The sequence below is a fragment of the Poecilia reticulata genome, linkage group LG1, assembly GCF_000633615.1.
Source record: "Poecilia reticulata strain Guanapo linkage group LG1, Guppy_female_1.0+MT, whole genome shotgun sequence".
NCBI lineage: Eukaryota > Metazoa > Chordata > Actinopteri > Cyprinodontiformes > Poeciliidae > Poecilia > Poecilia reticulata.
In genome coordinates this window covers 10,483,553-10,503,247 of record NC_024331.1, presented here as the reverse complement: position 1 = coordinate 10,503,247, position 19,695 = coordinate 10,483,553, and the positions used below count along the sequence as shown (strand labels likewise).

At 41.5% G+C, this 19,695-nt stretch overlaps 1 protein-coding gene across 7 annotated transcripts in view; it reads left to right on the top strand.

Annotated features, from left to right (window-relative positions):
* Positions 1 to 19,695, top strand: part of ern2 (endoplasmic reticulum to nucleus signaling 2) — an 84,592-nt gene that overhangs the window by 7,835 nt on the left and 57,062 nt on the right. For all 7 annotated transcript variants that reach the window (XM_008405727.2, XM_008405713.2, XM_008405704.2 and 4 more), the window contains exons 2-3: positions 7,103 to 7,220; positions 7,309 to 7,342. Coding sequence is in view for 6 of the 7 variants with exons in the window: in XM_008405713.2 (XP_008403935.1) it covers positions 7,103 to 7,220; positions 7,309 to 7,342 (152 nt within the window). In the remaining variant the exon portion in view is untranslated. The remainder of the gene's footprint in view (positions 1 to 7,102; positions 7,221 to 7,308; positions 7,343 to 19,695) is intronic.

Here is a 19,695-nt window from a genome sequence, read left to right as displayed (position 1 = left end):
GCATGAGTGACAACTTTTTTTCATCACAAATGTAACATATGTGTCTCTGTACAGCTAGCTTTGCTAGCATCATGTCCACAGGTCTTACCTTTCTTTAAGCTTTCCTTCCAAGTGACGCTCAAAGTTGGACAAAGTAGTCCCACCGTCTGTAAAAGCAAAGCGCTGCTGATTTTACATGTCGCCATATCTTATGATTTATGCAGCTATTATCGATTAGACAGACATCTTCTCCCGCTCAGAGGAAACCACTGCACATTTCTTGGAGCTCTGCATGCGAGTAAAGTTGGAGGCGATGGGTGACAACAGACACGCAAGTGACATTATTGCTCGGATTTTACGGTGCCACCTTAAGTCACATTTTAACGGAAAAAAGCTCAATGTGACTTGGATGTAACGAGTAACGCGGCAGTTTTCTATAAATGTAGTGAAGTAGAAAGTACAGATACTGTAAAATGTAGTAGAGTAAAAGTAGAAAGTATCCATTATTAAATCTACTTAAGTAAAGTACAGATACACGAAAACTCTACTTAAGTACAATAACATCCCACCACTACTTGTCGGTGGGACCCTAGAGCCTTTTCGCATCTCTCCACCGATGGTCAGGTGTTGGCAGCTATGCAGGAGCCGGTCAAGACGGGCTTGGATCACATGCCTGCTGTCAATCCTACTGTTGCCTCGTTCATTGTGTCTCCGAATGAAGCTCTGCGTGCTGTTCGGTGCCCGCAGGCTCAATGTTGTATTACAGATGGCTTCCTCTGTATCTTGTAATGCCGGAGCACATGCCGGCCGCCTTGGCAATTCCTTGCCGCACTTCATGGTTGCCCTTTCTGCGCGGCGGACTAGACTACAGCTTTCAGGCCTCAGCAGGGGTAGGTCCCCTCCTTCTCATAATCGGAGGTGCCCATCAGCTGGCCCCAGCATTCAGCTGCCGCCTTGGGGTTCTGCTTGGCCTGGTGGGTCTTGCCCTCATGATGTACCCAGCAGGGACTTTTGTGAGCCGGTCCGCCAACCGACCAGGCACACCCGGGCCACAGACCTTGGCCACCGCCCCCCCAGGACCCCAGGGGCAGTGGGCAGAGGAAGTGAGTCCACCAGACCAGCCATCAGATTTTTTTTAATTTTTTCATCAGCAGCTTATTTACTGGGTTGCTTTCGCTGTGGATCCATGGGTGGTTGCCACTCTGACCCATGGTTACTGGCTACAGTTCTGGTGGTGGCCTCACATCTCACATTGGGTCAGGCTGACCGTCATCACCGACCCGGGGAAAGCTCAAGTCCTGGAACAGGGTCCTCCTGGCTGGGGGTGCAATCGAGGCAGTGCATCCTCTGTGGCAACCCAGAGGATAATATTCATTGTATTTCCTCATGCTGACAAGGACAGGCGGATTTCGTCCCATTTTGGATATCAGGGGACTCAACAGTATTAAAGGTCCTGCCTTTTCACATCCTCACAACAGCAGAGGTTCTTCAGGCTGTGACTGAGGGAGAATAGCTTGCATCAATCGACCTTACAGATGCGTACTTTCATGTACCCATCGCGGTGGAACATCAGCGTTTTTTCAGGTTTGCCTTTCGGGTGTTGGTAGTTCCGTGCGCTCCCATTTGGCCTCTCCCTTTCCCAGAGAGTGTTCACTCGGTGCGTGGAGGCAGCCCTCTCTCTTCTGCAGGGCCACGGCATGTAGGTTCTGCCATATCTCGATGATCTGCTTCTCTGCGCCCCGTCTCGAGAACATGCATCTCGCGATTTGAGTCGCCTGCTCGCTTATGTGCCCCTGTGGGGTCTCAAGATGAACTTGAAGAGCTGTCTGGTTCCATCGCAGGCAACCCACTTTTCTTAGGTTGCTTCTGGATTCTACCCCTATGACAGCCAACCCATTTGCCCAGAGGGTGGATGACATTTCAGCTGAGTCGATTCAGGCTGGACAGGCAGCTTTCTTGCATCGCCTTCCTGCAGCTGCTGAGCAAACTAACATGGTTATTCGGGTTGTACCCTTGGTCTGCTGCCACTGTGCCCTTTGCAGCTCAGGGAGAGTGGTCCCTCCATAGCGACATAGTCCGCCTGATCTGGGACCTTTTCGATGAGGCAGAGGTCGACCTGTTTGCCACAGAGGAGTCATCCCTTTGTCCTCTATGGTTTTCCCTTATAGGGGCCACAGGTGCACTGGTCCAGGACACCTTGGCCCATCCTTGGCCCAGGGTCCTCCTATATGCCTTGCCACCCATTTCGCTGATTTGGCAGACTCTTCAAAGAGTTCTTGAGATGGGCCAAAGGATTGGCCGGCACGGCCATGCTTCCCACTTCTATGGAATCTGGGTCACGAGGTCTCATTGTGTCTTCCAACCAGGAGGAATTTACTGTCTCAGTAGGGGGGTTAGATATGGCATTCTGATCCTCAACGCCTCCAGCTGTGGGTGTGGCCACTGGGAGGCTTGAATAGCAGCTGACTGGGTATTCAGGTTCCGTCAGGCACCTCAACTCGTCAGCAATATGGAAACGGATGGTGTCTCTTTTTCCTTTGGTATTCTGCCCGTATTGATGATCCAGTCGCCAGTGTGGTACACACCCTTTTGGAGTCTTTTCGGTTTCTTCTTGATAATGGCTGCTCTCCTTTGACACTTAAGGTAGTGGCTATATCATCTAGTCATGCTGACCTTGATGGCTGTACAGTGAGGACCCATAATCTGGTTTCTCTTTTTTTGTGCATGTGGTGTTCGTAGACTGCAGCTGCCACTGGTTCCACGAGCCCCTGTCTGGGACCTGTCCTTGGTCCTCAGTGCTCTATGCCACCCTCCATTTCAGCCTTTGATTTAGGTGGACCTCAAGTGGTTGTCGTGCAAGACTGCCTTTTTGTTGGCTATTGTCTCATGTAAGAGGGCTACGTGCCTTCTATCAGCCCATCATGTCTCCGATGGATGGTTCTGGTGATGCCTTGTGGCCAAACCCGGCGTTTGTCCCTAAAGTGTTTTCTCATTCTCCTTGTAACCAACCATTGAGATTGGCGTGTTTTCAGCCTACGTCTCTGGTAGAGATGTGCCGATCAGGTTTTTTCCTGCTGATACCGATCACTGATACCGATCACATAATTTAAAAAAAAATTTTTTTATCAAACACTACCAGTTATATTATGTGGAAATAGGAACCATGAATTCACCTTAATTTAGACAAAAACTTAACTTTTTCCAAGAAGAAAACTAAACAAAACAGGCATTGTGCAAATTGTACTGCTATCAATAATACTATCTTTAACAGACTGATAACATATGAAGGCTCTGAAGAGGCCAAAATAAAACCTCTCAGCATTGCCAAAAAAAATTCAAGTATAAAACTTAGCATTCAAAGGCAAATGCAGGTTCCATTACAATAAACAATCCAGAGTTACTGAATGAAAACTTCCTGATAGCATGGCGGCTAGCTGATTACTGCTAGTTCTGAKTGGCTGTTTCTGACTGAGCGGAGTAATTATGCAGAACAGGGAGGAGGCAGAGGAGATTGATTATGTTTTTCAGATGTTATGTCTCATGTTAGGACAGCAAAAGTTTTAATACGCATGTAAAAAAAATAAAATAAATTTGTTAGATGCTGCAGCTTTAAGCAGAAGTTCGGTGTGAGAGTCACTCCCAGGTGGAGCAGAAGCGGCGCTCCGTCTGTGAAATATTACTACCCGTAGCGCGTAGCGCGTAGCAGCGGTTCAACAGCAAGAGCAGAACCAGCGTCTTACATCGCAGCTCGAAGACTTAAATAATTTTGCGGGTTATTTGTTTAGCTTTCTGACCGTCATGCTAATAATCCGGGTGAGTGTTTGTAGCTGTGCGCTGCTTTAACTGCTACCTGATCCTCCGTATGTCTTTTTTACTGCAGTGAACCTCGATGTAGCCAAACTGCATCAAGTATGCCATTGTTTTTATGTCGTATTAGCTTCGTTGTGTTGATGCATTTTGACGTGCTTCAATTTTCCGCCGCAACACGCAAACGTCCCCATTCACTCAGTGCGTTATAGTTCAACATCGTTTAGGATTTGTTSCTGCGCGTTTGCGCAGTGTGAAGGAAAGAGGAGACCAGCTACACAGGCAGGCTGCGAAATGAGATGCAGGTGATCGGTATCGGCAACAAGAGCCAATGATCGCCGATCATGCACTTTTTCACAAAAATCGGCCCGATTATGATCGGTGACCTGATCGATCGGCACACCTCTAGTCTCTGGTGATAGTTCTGAGTTGCTGTGCCCAGTGAGTCCATTGGCGGCATATATTGCAGCCACTGCTGCTATAAGATGCTCAGACTAGCAGTTCTTGTGTTATGGGGGCCCTAGATTATGTTGTCCTCTGTCCAAACAGCGTCTCTCCTATTGTGGATGTCATCCGTCACACCTACGCTGCAGGGCGCCAGCCCAGCCAGTCGGCGTGAAGGCACACTCTCCCAGGAGTGTTTCCACTTCCTGGGCAGCCTTGAGAGGAGTTCCACTGGAAGCCATGTGCTGCTGCGTCATGGGCTTCTCCGAGCATGTTCACTAGATTTTACAATGTGAATGTGGCCTCCTCTCATCCTCTAGACCAGGTTCTTTTACAAGGGTCCTCTGGGCCTCCTCAGTGAGGTTTGTGCTCAGGATTTCTTGTGACATCGCTGGTATTAGTCATTCAGTGCTTTCAGCACCGCCCTCTGGCGGTCAGTAGGGATGAAATAAAACGAAAGTTACGTATGTAACTGCGGTTCTGAATCCCGGATGACCGCCAGAGATTCTCCGTCACTCAGAATCCTTGCATTTTGCGAGAAGATTCTGTAGGAACAGAGCCTCGGATAACGTCATGCTATATAGCCTCTGATTGATCATCCGGTGTGTCACAGGTGTGACTCTGTTGACATTATTGCTCGAACAGCGCATGCGTGAAGGGAACATTCAGTGCTTTCAGCACCGCCCTCTGGCGGTCATCTGGGATTCATTGAACCGTAGTTATATACGTAACTTTCGTTTTGTCCGTCTGTTTAAACAGCCTTCATATGTTGTCACTTGAGGCATATGCAAAAGAAGCTGAATTTTGGGTGGTTATATACTATTTTATCAAATAATATAGAGAACATTCAAAACAAATTGCTTTTAGGTGACTGTATATCTAAAGTAAGTTTTATTATATTTTACTATAGAAAAAGTTCTGCTAGTTCCTTTAAATTAGTCGATCTTTGGGTTTTCAGTAGGGCTGTATAAAAAAAAAATCGATTTGGCGATATATATTGATATTTTCTGCCACTGGAAGGTATCGATTTTTTATCCGCGAGTATCAATCCGTTAAACCATAAGGGTCCATAGCCTTATAGCTCTTTTTAACGTCTAGTTTGTTACGGCGTAGCAGCAAGACTCCGCCTCCCTCAGTCTCGCTTTCAACTTGAGCTTAAAGTGCACATTATAAACGACACACCAGTTTTTAAATTGTGTTAATAGGCCAAGTATAACCGGACTTATGCTAAAATTAGTTAACCATATTTTTCGAATGTCAGAGAAATCTCAAAAGCGCTGCCATTCCCCGGATTTTCCGATTATGTGAGAGGGAATGGGCTTCCAAATGTACGAAATGAAACATTAGATTCCTATGTTTTTGGAAATGTAAAATCTTCAATAAATAACGATGGGCTGTATTTTGTTGCTGAGAAACGAAGTAAAGTTGCTTAAGTAACCGTGAAAGAGAAGCGGAAGCGGAAAGGAGTAGCGGCGCGAACGGAGCAGCTGCAAAAGCAGTGAGATCGCGAAATTAATGCAAATTTCGACTGGTAGTATTCACTTTGTAATTAGTTTTTAGCTTAGCGGTTTCTGTCCTGTATATAAAGGATTACCTGACGAATGAACATGGGTTGATAACATCCAAAGCAGCAGCAGCGGCACTGTGTTTTGAGCAGGACAACGAAGAGGGAAAAAACCCCAGCCGGAATCCGCGGCGCAGTGAGGATTTCCATGATAACAATGGCTGATCGATCATTCTTATTAGCAACAAACAAAGAGTATCAGAGACTGAGAGAACGATGAGATCCTGGCAGTCTGAGAGGCACCTACTCAGAGATCCAAGCAGGGGAATAGCGRCGCTGCGTAGCTGCAGGGAGTCGATCACTAYGGGGTGAGGCGGAGCCACTACTTTAGCAGYTAGWAGWAARCAKCTTACAGCCACGGCTAACTCCGGGAGCCAAGGTAGAAAAGCCTTTTTCCCCATAGTCCCAAAGACTGCATTTGTGGCTGCATTTTTACTCCAAAATGCAGCCACAGTGTCCAAAAGAAAAAAACATAAATGCAATCATTTGCATATTGAGAGTCTACATAGGCTGATAATCTCCCCACTATGCTCCTGGATTACCGTTTAAATTTTTGAGTTTTATGTCAAATCCACATGAATTTAAATGACAGAAACTAATTCTCTCACTGCATCTTTGATTCATTTTGTCCAGCTGCAGACTGTTGGACTATCCAATCAGAGTCAGGTATTGTGAGGTTGGTGCTTTTAATCAGTTTTCAATTAACTAAATTCAAGTTTATGGAACACAAAATGTCACTAAAATCACTCGGGCCTTCTAAAATCTTTCAGAAAATCGTAAAAAGGCACGGAATCGTAGAGCATCGAATCGTGCAAAAAAAAAAAAAAAAATATCGTGATACACATCGTATCGTATCGTGAAATTATTGCATCACTACACTCCTAGTTTTCAGACATTCTGAATGCCTTTCAGTGTTTTTCTTTGGCCAAGTCTAAGCTGTTTTTCTTTAGTTCTTGTGCCTGCCAAAACATTGCAATTTTATGTTTATGTTTAAATATTCAGAGATATGGACAAGAAGGCCTTAAATGATGAAGTGACTTTCCCATACTATAAAAAAAGTATAGCAAATGAAATTTGTCATCAGTAAAATATCAACATGAGACACACTTATAAAAACTTTTACCATTGTGTGTTTTATTAGTGGTGAGTGTAGGGAGAATCAGCATATCCTGCTAAATAAGGAACACAACAGTTATTACTGCCCCTCCCAATTCACACTCACCCGTCAAGTACTCAAAGTTTGGTGAAATCTTTGGATATGACATCCTTCTCTGACCACTGACAAAGCTTTTCTTTGTAATCCTTCAGGTTGGAGGAGTCAGATCAGTCACACTCCCGGAGTCCCTCCTGTTTGTCTCCACCCTAGACGGCAGTCTGCATGCCATCTCCAAGCAGACGGGAGACATCAAGTGGACTTTAAGAGAAGGTTTATATAAATGTTTTGGTGGTATTCATTCCGTCTCTCATTGTTAATGTGTGATTTTTTATAAAAATATTTTTAAACTATGTTTCAGACCCTGTTATTCAAGTGCCTAACTACCTTGAAGAGTAAGTAACACTTCAGGACATACACATTTAACTGGATTCTTTTCTACTGGAGATTTATGTGCATTAATAACCCAGAAATTAGATCACATATGCATCTAAGGTTCTACTTATTCTTGCCATTAACATGCGTCTAGGATTATCCAGTCACAAGTAGATACAATTGGATGTAATATAGTCCCAGTATAAATCCAACAAAATCCACTGGAACCAATTGCCTTCATCAGTCACATTACTAGTAAATATAATAATTTATTCTCAGGACACATATAGCTGTTCTTTGAAGGCCTCTGATACTTGTTGGAGAACATTAGCGAGCAAACGGTATGAAGAAGGCTAGAGAACACAGCAGACAGGTTGAGGAAAAAACAATATCCTTAGTGTTAAACATCTCAACAAGCTCCTATTGATCCATCATCCGAAAATGTAAACAACATGGCAAAACTTCAGCTTGGAGTAGAAGAGCATTAACAAGAGAATCAGCCAGGAGTGCCTTCGTATCACTGTTGGAGCTGCCGAGAGCTCAGGTGGGAGAATGGGTAAAACAAATAAGTAGTAATGCACTGCACACAACTGGTCTTGAGAAGTTCATTTCCCAGGGAAATTATGTATGATATGGAAAAAGAGGCTAAAATGAACCAGCTTTTCTTTCATACAAAACACCAGCGGATGGCAACATTTAACATTCTACATCTCTGCTGTTAAACATTGAGTGTAGGCCAGCAGCACCATGCTTTTCTTCAGCAAGACAGAGGGAACTCGTCACCCCTGCAGGTCACTCCTGGAACAAAACCTGTTGGAGGATTCAGAAATCTTGAGGTTGGGCAGATATTTACTGACCTGCAGGACAAACATCCAGCCAGAGCTGCAATGACATGGTTTCATGTAAAGAATTTTCATTTATTAGAATGGGCCAATGGAGAGTCTGGGACCAGGCTTCAAAATGGACTTGATGTTGAGATATTTTTCAAAGAACATTGGCAACAATTTCCGTCTTTTGAAGGCAAAGTCAGTTGACCCATACATTAAAGGCACTACTATGTGTTGATATTGCATTATCGCCTGATATACATGAATATATAAAGGTTTGTGGTTGTGACAAAATGGGAAAACCTTAAAGAGGTCTGAATACGTTTGCATGGAACTGTTTGATTGTGTGCCATTGACAAGCTTGACCAACCTATTCCAGGGTTTCCCCCAGAAAACTTGCTAAGCCCAGTGATCGGGGCACCAGCAGTCCATTGTGCTTTTGTATTAAAGATGCCAAGTAGACAGGAAAAGTAAAAATATTACTGGGTAATTATATGTTATGGGGTAACATCACCAGTGAAACACTATTTAAATCCACAACTAGTCTTAAAACAACTACCATATTTTCCGGACTATAAGCCGCTACTTTTTTCCTAAGCTTTTAACCATGCGGCTTATGTGGAGTTTTCTTCAACCACTTGGGGGCTCTTTAGCAGGAAGTGAATCATTGGAAGTCAATATTGAAAATAAAAGAAGTGCCCATTAAAACGAAATTAGGTTTTAATACGGAATTGAAATTTGAGAATGTTGTTGATCAGTTAAATAGCATCGAGGGGGAAAAGATTTTTCATTTTTTAAATACTGGAATCATGAGAATTTGAGTTATAGATATTAGGATCCAATAGATGGCAGTAGTGCAACAATAATGGATGCAAGCTGCCATTGAAATCTAAAGAAAGCAACGCCCATTTTCATTTAGCACATGCTAGTAGCAGATATGAAGTTATCGTTCGGAAACTACCATAATCGGTTAAGTTAAATCTAAACTTAGCAACTTTTTCTTTTTCAACCGTAATAAAAGTAATATTCAATTAACCTGTTATGATTCAAATTTTGGGTGTTCGGGTCTGCATGCTGCATTGTTGTGGAAAACCTACAGCGGCAGAGATATCTGTGGCTTATAGCCCGGTGCGGCTTATATGTGTATGTTTACTGGATTTTTATTTTCTTTTTACATTGGGGGTGTGGCTTATAGTCCGGAAAATACGGTAATCAAAAAATACAATTAAAATGAATATAAATTATTTGCACTTCTGTTTAATCCAAATTAATTCAGGAACCCCCAGGGCTTCAAGGGCTCCATAAATGCTAATATTTTAACACAGACCACAGATATACAGGTCCTTCTCAAAAAATTTGCATATTGTGATAAGGTTAATTTTCCATAATAAAAATTAAACTGTCATATTTTAGATTCATTGCACACCAACTGAAATATTTTAGGTCTTTTATTGTTTTAATACGGATGATTTTGGCATACAGCTCATAAAAACCCAAAATCCCTGTCTCAAAAAATTAGCATATTTCATCCGACCAATAAAAGAAAAGGGTTTTAATACCAAAAAAGTCGACCTTAAAATAATTATGTTCAGTTATGCACTCAATACTTGGTCATGAATCCTTTTGCAGCCTTCAATGGGGCGTGGCGTGGAGGCAATCAGCCTGTTTCCCTGCTGAGGTGTTATGGAGGCCCAGGATGCTTCGATGGCCTTAAGCTCATCCAGAGTTTTGGGTCTTGCGTCTCYCAAATTTCTCTTCACAATATCCCACAGATTCTCTATGGGGTTCAGGTCAGGAGAGTTGGCAGGCCAATTGAGCACAGCAATACCAGTGGTTTTAGCACTGTGAGCAGGTTGTGCTGAAAAATTAAATCTTCATCTCCATAAAGCTTTTCAGCAGATGGAAGCATGAAGTGCTCCAAAACCTCCTGATAGCTGCTGCATTGACCTGCCCTTGATTAAACACAGTGGACCAACACCAGCAGCTGACATGGCTCCCCAGACCATCACTGACTGTGGGTACTTTACACTGGACTTCTGGCATTTCCTTCTCCCCAGTCTCTGGCACCTTGATTTCTGAATGACATGGAAAATTTGCTTTCATCTGAAAAAAGTACTTTGGACCACTGAGCAACAGTCCAGTGCTGCTTCTCTGTAGCCCAGGTCAGGCGCTTCTGCCACCATTTCTGGTTCAAAAGTGGCTTGACCTGGGGAATGCAGCACCTGTAACCCATTTCCTGCACACGCCTGTGCACGGTGGCTCTGGACGTTTCTATTCCAGACTCAGTCCACTGCTTCCGCAGGTCCCCCAAGGTCTGGAATCGGCCCTTCTCCACAATCTTCCTCAGGGTCCGTTCACCTCTTCTCGTCGTGCAGCGTTTTCTGCCACACTTTTTCCTTCCCACGGACTTCCCACTGAGGTGCCTTGATACAGCACTCTGGGAACAGCCTATTCATTCAGAAATTTCTTTCTGTGTCTTGTCCTCTTGCTTGAGGGCGTCAATGATGGCCTTCTGGACAGCAGTCAGGTAAGCAGTCTTACCCATGATTGCGGTGTTGAGTAATGAACCAGGCCGGGAGTTTTTAAAAGTCTCAGGAATCTTTTGCAGGTGTTTAGAGTTACTTTGTTGAATCAGATGATGAGGTTAATTGCTCGTTCAGAGAACCTTTTCATGATATGCCAAATTTTTGAGACAGGGATTTTGGGTTTTCATGAGCTGTATGCCAAAATTATCAGTATTAAAACAAAAGACCTGAAATATTTCAGTTGGTGTGCAATGAATCTAAAATATGACAGTTACATTTTTATCATTACATTATGGAAAATAATGAACTTTATCACAATATGCTAATTTTTTGAGAAGGACTTGTATAAATGTAGCATTTGTTTGAGATTATCAATGCTGCTGAATTTGATTTAAAATGGTTTCAGCATACGCAAATTAAAATATTTATATTGGTTAAAATTTAAATTCAAGATTTTAAGGAGCTGGCAAGTTTACTTTTGTAAAAGTTCAAAGAATACTCATATTTAGATTGGTTTGTTGCCATAGCTACAATCTGATGATGCGAGTTTAATCTTTGACTTTGAGCTCTGTTCACAAATACAAATGAGTAAACTGCAATTATAATTGATTGCCTTTTAGATTGGCCAATTAAACTACTCACCCTCTCCCAGATTTCATTAAATCTAACACAGAAGCTGTTAGAGGTGCTGATGTTTTTAGCAGCAAGAGGGGCTCTTAAGTAAAATTTTGCTCAAGGCCTCATACAGCCTTGGACCAGCACCAAGAATCACAGAAGCTGTTGTGGTTGCTCAAGTTTGTTGCTCGAGATTTTCAGATCTCTGCAGTGCCGCGCGCATCAACTCTGGCTGACTAAGTAGACAAAGCATTTGATGTGGTTTGGTGCATTGTTTAACTGGAAATATAATACTAAAAATAATAATAAAATGATATAAAACCAGCGTGATGCGTTACTACGAGGCGAGCGTGAAAGCTCCTTACCGGGCTGAACCTGCATGATGAGGTTAGCACTGGGCTAAAACAAACTGCAAACATCGAGACTAATATGAACAAGGTAATCAACGTGAAAACAGCCACATATGAACATGCCTGTAAAGTTGTGCAACTAAACACCATTATAATTATTAAGTGTCACAAATCTTTGCAGCAGCTATCCGAGTTGTAGAGCGGCAGGAGGAGTGCTGTGCGCTGCGCTCTTGACACCAAACGCAGGGCCGTAACGCAGAACCTGGACGCTGTGGGGGCAGAGGGTGTAAAATCCTATTTATAGTTTTCCAGACAATACTGGAACACACAACTTACGAAAGTTTTTTTTCTACTGTTGTAACTGTAACCCAGGATTTCCCTCTTTAAACCTGCAGCTGGTGGAAGACACCAGCTGCAGGTTTTAAATGTATTTTTATTTTTGTGAGGTGACAGTATGTGCCCTGAAATCACCTTTTAAATAAAATGTATAATTATTATTATATATACTTATGCTGCTTCAAACAAGGACGTTGCCATGGTGACAGACTTCCGAGTAGTTGTACTAATTTACATATGTACTTGTAGGTAGCGACAGAGCGAACCAGCAGCTGCGCTCCATTTCCCGCAAATTAGGATTTATAAAGGAAAGGTGCATGGCCACGTGCATGTGCACGGCTTTATGCATCTGACTTTTTTTGTGCGCCGCACTTTTTAACATTTTTCTCTACGCCAAGTTTTAGTGTGAAACTGCACATTATGCATGAGGCCCCGGCTATTGAAGAGAAATACTAAATTTAATAAAATAGGTAACAAAAATAATATTTGGTTAAAATGGAATAAAAATGCATGTGCCTCATATAGAGTTTAGTACAATTGCACACTGATTTCTAGTCAATGTGCCACACAATATGGAAGCTATTGAAGAAAACATTTTACATTAAAGTTATTTAAAATAGGACTTGACATTTTAATAGAGGTTGGTGTGTCATGTAAAAGCGTGAATTACCACTTTTTTGTATTAGTAAGGCATTTTTTAACATTTGTTTGACAGGAGTCTTTGGTTTAGAAAGACTCCTGGAGTCTTTCTAAACCAACGGTTTAGAAATTTCTGGAGAACGGCTGGCCAAAATTATTGTTCATAAATTGGATCAACCTTGAGCTAAATGCTGCTTGCTCGGCAGATATTGGAATATCCAATATCCAACTCAAAACTAACTTCACTGCAGTCGGTAACACAATAAAACCACCGAGATAAAGTTTGTTTTGCTCTGTGACCTGTAAAGATGGCACCGAGTGACTGTGCGAGACATAAACGCCCCACAACGTCTGACGCAGTGACGTTGGTTCCAAAGCTCTATTGACCAACAGTAGAGGAGCTGGACATAGAAGGCAGCTCTTCTCATTAACATAATGATGCAGCAGAAAAAAGACAAGCAGAAAAGGGAGAAGCAAAAAAAAAAAAAAAAAAAAACTTTTCTTGACAAGAACGCATGTTTAGGGGAAATGAAAAAGAAAATGCAAACATTACTTGACGGAAACTAATGTATAAGGACAAGGAAAAACAAAATGTATATTTATGCTTTTATTTCTTATTAAAACATATTTATGATTTTATTTCTTATTAAAGTATGCATTTATGCTTTTATTTCTTATGTCGGTTTTGGTCCTCCATATCAAATAACTTGCAATTAAGCACATCTCAATGTAATTTTCACAGTTGGGTGGCAGAGCGTTGTTAGCAGCGAGTGAAAGTTGAGGAGTAATCAGTAATCCGATTAAAGTAACTATGCCATCGCTGAACTTTACAACATAGACATGATCGCAACCGTGGAGCCTACAAGTTTCACAACCACAGAATGACCATGTCATTCTGAAATCCATCAGACATTAAGTGCAACAAACCAAGAGCACAACAGAAACATCAGGCCACTGGTCACTAATGATGAGACAACACAAAGTCAAAGCAGTTCAGAACCACGGAGAGTGATCGGATCATTTTGACACTATCAATTTCAACTCAGAGCCTGGAACAGCTAGCAACTGCTGAAGCTACGTTTATTGTTGATGCGTTGAACCGAACACGCAGAGGCACGCGCCGACCGCACCGCAGGGGCAGTGTGTCACCCTATACACCTCTGGATCTTTATAACTTGGCGCGGATTGCGCGCACTGAGTTGCGTTCAGACAAACTGGAAGATGCTCTTGTAGGCGGGTCCAATGTAACCTTAACTATAAATGCCATTGCTGGGTTTCAGCTGATATAGCACCGACGTCACCCATTGCTCATGGAGGGCCAGAAGTAAATTCACCCCATTTATTTCTGTTGATCCAGCATCAAAATGTCTAAAGTTTGTGCCCTGTATGGCTGTTCCAACCGTTCAAATAGAGAGAAAGACATCATTTGTGTGTTTTGAAGGTAGTTGGTCACAAGGGAGTCAATTTTAAAAAAGCTTCCTGAAAAAAAGAGAAAAATGGATTACCAATCTACAAGCAGGACTTGCGGAAAGTAACAATGCCAGAGTTTGCAGCACCACTTTTTAACAGGTAACGATCGCATGGTTTAAATTGTAATTTCAGATATTTTATTGGACAGTTACTTAGAAAGACAAGCATTCATATGTAACGCAAGATATATTATTTTTATGCCTAGCATGGTTGTCCTCAGAGCGCTAATGTTATTAGCAGCTAGCTCAGTGCTGAGTCACGGACAGAACATGTTTATTCAGTGGGACTTTAATGCTAAAAAAATAAAAATAAAAAAGCTAAATGAATTTAATATAACCTATCCAACCATACAGTCACTGTGAGCTGTTACTATTCCCCTACATGCTCTGGCCACGAACAGACACGAACACGGGGTTCTATTTTGTATGGGCTTCGCCCTTTAAGGCGATTAACTAGTGGGTTTATCCCTCGCGTGCAGCACAGCACTTAAAAAATGCTTAGTCCACGCCCATCTACAGGGTGAGCCCCACCCCTGTCTATAAATAATGGCCAGACCGGACAAACGGCTCCCTTTTTTTCTTCAGCGTACAAGCACTGTCTTAAGAGTGAAGGTGTCTTCCAGTGGTACGGTCCGTTTGTGAGCGTCTTGTCAGACGGGGTACATCATGTCCAGGGGCGGATCTAGAAAAATATTTATAGGGTGGCAAGAGGGGGGGGCAGGGATTTTTTCAGGGATGGCAGCATATGCCAGCATATCAGTGATTCTCGAGAATAGGGACAAAACAGGTCCTATGGATAAAGCACAAAATTTGAATCAAATATACACAAAATAAAATTTTTTCAAATATCTGACTAAACTAACCTGGGTCATGTGAGCACAACAATGTATATTTTCCAGGTATTTGCTGAATGTTTTTTTATTTTAAACATTGTAGTCAGTGGATGATGCCTGTAAAAGCCCTTGTCCAGGAGCAGAACTCAATACATTATAATAGTTTAAAATAATTAAAGAAATACTAAAATGATATATTATGACAAGTATAAGTAGTCATATAAATCATTATAAAGGTATCAAATTGAATTAAAAAGGATTTTTATATATTTTCCAACTCCATTGAAATTTGACCCTAGTTTTTGACAACACCGTCAGAAATGAAAAGAATGTAAAAAAAAATTAGGCATTATTGGGGGCACCAGAACTTAAGAGGACCCCATGACCACTTCCTTTCTCTTTCTTTGCTGAGAGGGCTAGTTAGCTCTGGTTAGCTTAAGTTATTCTTTAATTTTTTCTTCTTTTTATTCCTAAGTTGCACGTCATAACCATGATGTGTCAACACCATAACTGACAATTTACAAAACTTTGACATTTTGTGAAATAAAGCTTAATTTTTGGGCTGCACAGTGGCACAGTTGGTAGAGCTGTTGCCTTGCAGCAAGAAGGTTCTGGGTTCGATTCCTGGCCTGGGGTCTCTCTGCATGGAGTTTGCATGTTCTCCCTGTGCGTGCGTGGGTTTTCTCCGGGTACTCCGGTTTCCTCCCACAGTCCAAAGACATAACTGTCAGGTTAATTGGCCTCTACAAATTGCCCCTAGGTGTGAGTGTGTGTGTGCATGGTTGTGTGTCCTGTGTGTCTCTGGCGACCTGTCCAAGGTGTACCCCGCCTCTCGCCCAAAACGTTGGCTGGAGATGGGCACCAGCACCCCCCCCGACCCCACTGAGGGAAAAAGGGTGCAAGAAAATGGATGGATGGAAGCTTAATTTTGATATATTATAAAGATTTCATGGACCTGATGAGATACAACATGGCCTCCGTCAGAATAACATCATATAAATTGAGGTAGTTTGGCTTTTTGTCAACTCCGTCAGATGTCAACTCCATCAGAGTTGTGCAATTAATTCATTTTAATGTATTTTACATAAATTGCATTACTTCACATTTACCAAGTTTTTCATTTTACTCACTAGTTTGTCACCACCTTCAGTTCTGTGTCAACTCCGTCATGCAGTGTCAACTCCGTCAGATGGACTTTTGTTGTTTTTTGTTTTAATATTTTGTTTCTTGAGAAGCATGTCTGTAAAATGAGTAAAAATATCACTATTATGGTCATTAAAAATTATTTTTTATTTATTTTTGTCAGATGGTGATGACAACTTTCCATGTCAGGTTGATTAAAAATTTAATTTAAAAAAAAAATTGTTGCAACTGGGAGCCTGTACCTTAGCATCTTTACATTTCCAAAACATTTTTTGTCATATTTTTTGTACATAAGGTTGAGAAATAAAAATAAATTATGTGAAAATTAAAACCCATTTTGTCCCTATTCTCAAGAATTACTGATATATATGCTAAAAAAAAAAAATCCCTTCTCACCCTCCGCGGGTGGTCTCTCTCTTTCATCCTCTGAGCTCGGGTCCTCTGCCAGAGGCCTGGGGACTTGAGAGTTCTGCGCAGTATCTTGGCTGTGCTTAGAACTGCACATTTCTGGACTGAGATGTCTGATGTTGTTCCTGGGATCTGTTTTAGCCACTGCTCCAGTTTGGGGGTGACTGCCCCGAGGGCCGTATAGCTCGCGCTGACTGTATAGCTCAATGGGTAAGTCACAAGTCTTTCACCTGGGAGACCCGGGTAAAAATCCAGGCTGGGGCAAAAAAAAAAAAAAAAGATACAACAGTAACAGTGTGGGTCCTTAGGAAAGACCCTTTGAGTTATATAACCTACTTCATACCATGAGAGACACTGATAAGCACGACATGCCGGCTCACGACTGAGGATTAAATATCATTTCTTAATATAGTATAGTTAATTATTTTTATGTCTTTCATACTTCCTGTTAATTGATATGCATTACTGGATTGGACAGCACCTATTAGTCGCTGATTCATTGAGTTATGTCCAGAAAACCATTTTACCCCAATACAGGACGAGCAGAAATCTGTCACAAAAATATTAGTAGCGCCATCATTTGTTATCAGATATATTAAATACGACTTAAAATAAAGAGGAGAAAACTGATGTTCGATAAATTCTCCGTGATACAAATCTATAAACAGTTTTGTTTCTGTTAATTCTGTCAAGATCCAAGAAGGGGCAAATTTCTCTTATATTGGTCAATCGTTTTATTTTAAATATGCTGTAGGAGCTGTAGTTTGATTAGTTCAGTTTTTATTGCTTGTTTAACTTTTATGAATTACAGCGGCTGCGGTGCGCCACAATAAAGGTACAATAAAGCTGATAAACGGAACCAACCACCACTTCTATTCTGCCTTTTCTTGCTCTGTGTGTCGACTTTACACGGACCCATTGCTATGGCAACCGTCAGACAACAGCTAAATGAGCAGAGAGAGCAGAGATTACCGATCAGGGGTATCAACACCAAAAAACAAACATTTCCCACACAAAAAAGTAGCAAAAACACCAGAAGAGAACATTCAGTCTGTTACATTATGCTGCTAGGCTTGATGTCTATATTGTCATTATTAATATATTTTCGCCTGAGCACAGCAGTGCTTGATTAGCCGATTTAAACACCTGCTCTATTGATGACTTGGTGGGCAGGTTGACCTGTTTTAGTGCTAATGGAACCAAAACACACCTAACTGCGCAGCACATGTTAAGGTTATCAAATAGAAGACTAGCAACAGTTAGGCTAGCATAACTGATCCACTGCTCACTTGTTCAATGTTTTCTTTAAGTTAAAACTTTTTCCTCACCTGTGAAATCTGAAGCCCTTGTTATCTAATTCATAGGGTTGAATTAACCGCTAAATATTGCGTCCATTTTTCAGATTCTTTGCGTGACTGTGGTGATTTTCTGACCACCCATAATGTTGACTCAATGGACAGAAATGGCGCAGGTGTGGTGCACGATAAGTCACGTAATGTCCAGTTCAGTAATTTATATCCATCCATATCAATGCTGCTGCCTCGAGCTCTATCCTTCTCTTGCACTTCCCGCTACTCAGCAGTAGGTGTCAGGTTACATTGTGTTGCATTCAATGTTGTCTGAATAAAGAGATCCATGCGCTTAATGTCCGATTTCTCATAACCATTTATTGAAATCATAGTTGCCAGCTGGGGTGGCAGCAGGGGTGGCAAGGCTCTCATTTGGGGTGACAACTTTCAAACTGATATAAAACACCTTTTAATATAAGTTTCTGTTTTGACATGATCACAGAACTGACAAAACTGAAGAAGATGCGAAGCTGAGCTCTCCTAAGGACATCATGCCTTGATAACACCTCTATCGGACTTTGCCAGGGGCTCAGTAACATTTCTTCATGGCCCTTTGACGTCACCGGCATCACTCGGGTCTTTGTTTTGCCTATTGTTTTGTCTGAATGTTGCCATTTGCCCTAATGTGTCCCTTCCTCTTTTTTGTTTTAGGTGGAGTACTCCCTATTTAACCCAGAAAAGGATTATTTTAGTTTATTAGTAATATCAGAAATTGTGGCGTACGCACCATTTAGATCAATATTATAAAGCCCACAAATGGAATCAGAATTAGAATAACTACGAACTTGGAATCCAGAAATACTTAACAGGAACAGACACTGCTTAGTTTATATTACTTTAACCCAGAAAATGATTTAGAACAAACTTAGAATTGTGGAGTACTCACTTAAACCCAGAAAAGGAATTAGATCAGTCACTTTTTAGCTTATTTTATCAGAAACTGTAGAGTACTCACTATTTAGAAATGGAATTAGATACTTAGCAGCCCTGAACAGGAGCATTTAGTTTACATACTTTAGAACATTAGATTAGTTTTCTTTCCTTTGGTTTGTTATTTTGTTTGCATTTCCTTTTAACTCATATAAAGTACTATGAATTGCCTTGTTCCTGAAAATGTGCTATTTCAAGAAAATTACCATACTTTACTATGAACGTGTTAATCTAACACAGAACAGTGTAAAGTATATATCAACATAGGAATCTGACTTTTAAAATACTACAGGCAGAGTGTGTTGTGGTGGTGCAGGGGTTAAGCACAACCCACATATGGAGGCTCTAGTTTTCAATGAGGCCGTCATGGGTTCGCTTCCCAGTCTTCCCCTTCTCTCATTACCCACTTTTTTTGTCAATTTACTACCAAATAAAAGCCACTAGAGCAATTAAAACCTTTTCCCCCCCCCAGAAACTACTGGCCATCAATAATCCCCAAATTCATTTTAAAAGACATTAGATGCCACTTGAATCTACAAAAACACCAGCACCAGTTGCAGTATATAATCTACTTGTATTTCAAAACATCAAACAGCACTGACAGTATACAATACTCACGGTACTTTGCACTGAAGGTGAAGCTTTGAAAGTTCATTGAAAGCGGCCACAGATGGTCTTGTGATCACTGTTGTTGAAGTGTCTTTGGTGCTGCTCTTGTTTTCAACAACATGAAGGAGGAAGACTTCTTGCCTGGAAGAAAAAAACTGGAAAAATAGCAGAAACATTAGGATAATAGATACATATTTTAAAAAGAAGTGTGAGCACAACTAATCAGACCCACCTGTGTGTCACCATCATATTCATTCAAATTACTCTGCCCACCCGGTTTACAAGATAAAGCATTAAAAAGTCAGAAATAATTACTAAAGAAATTAGTCAGCTTATAGAA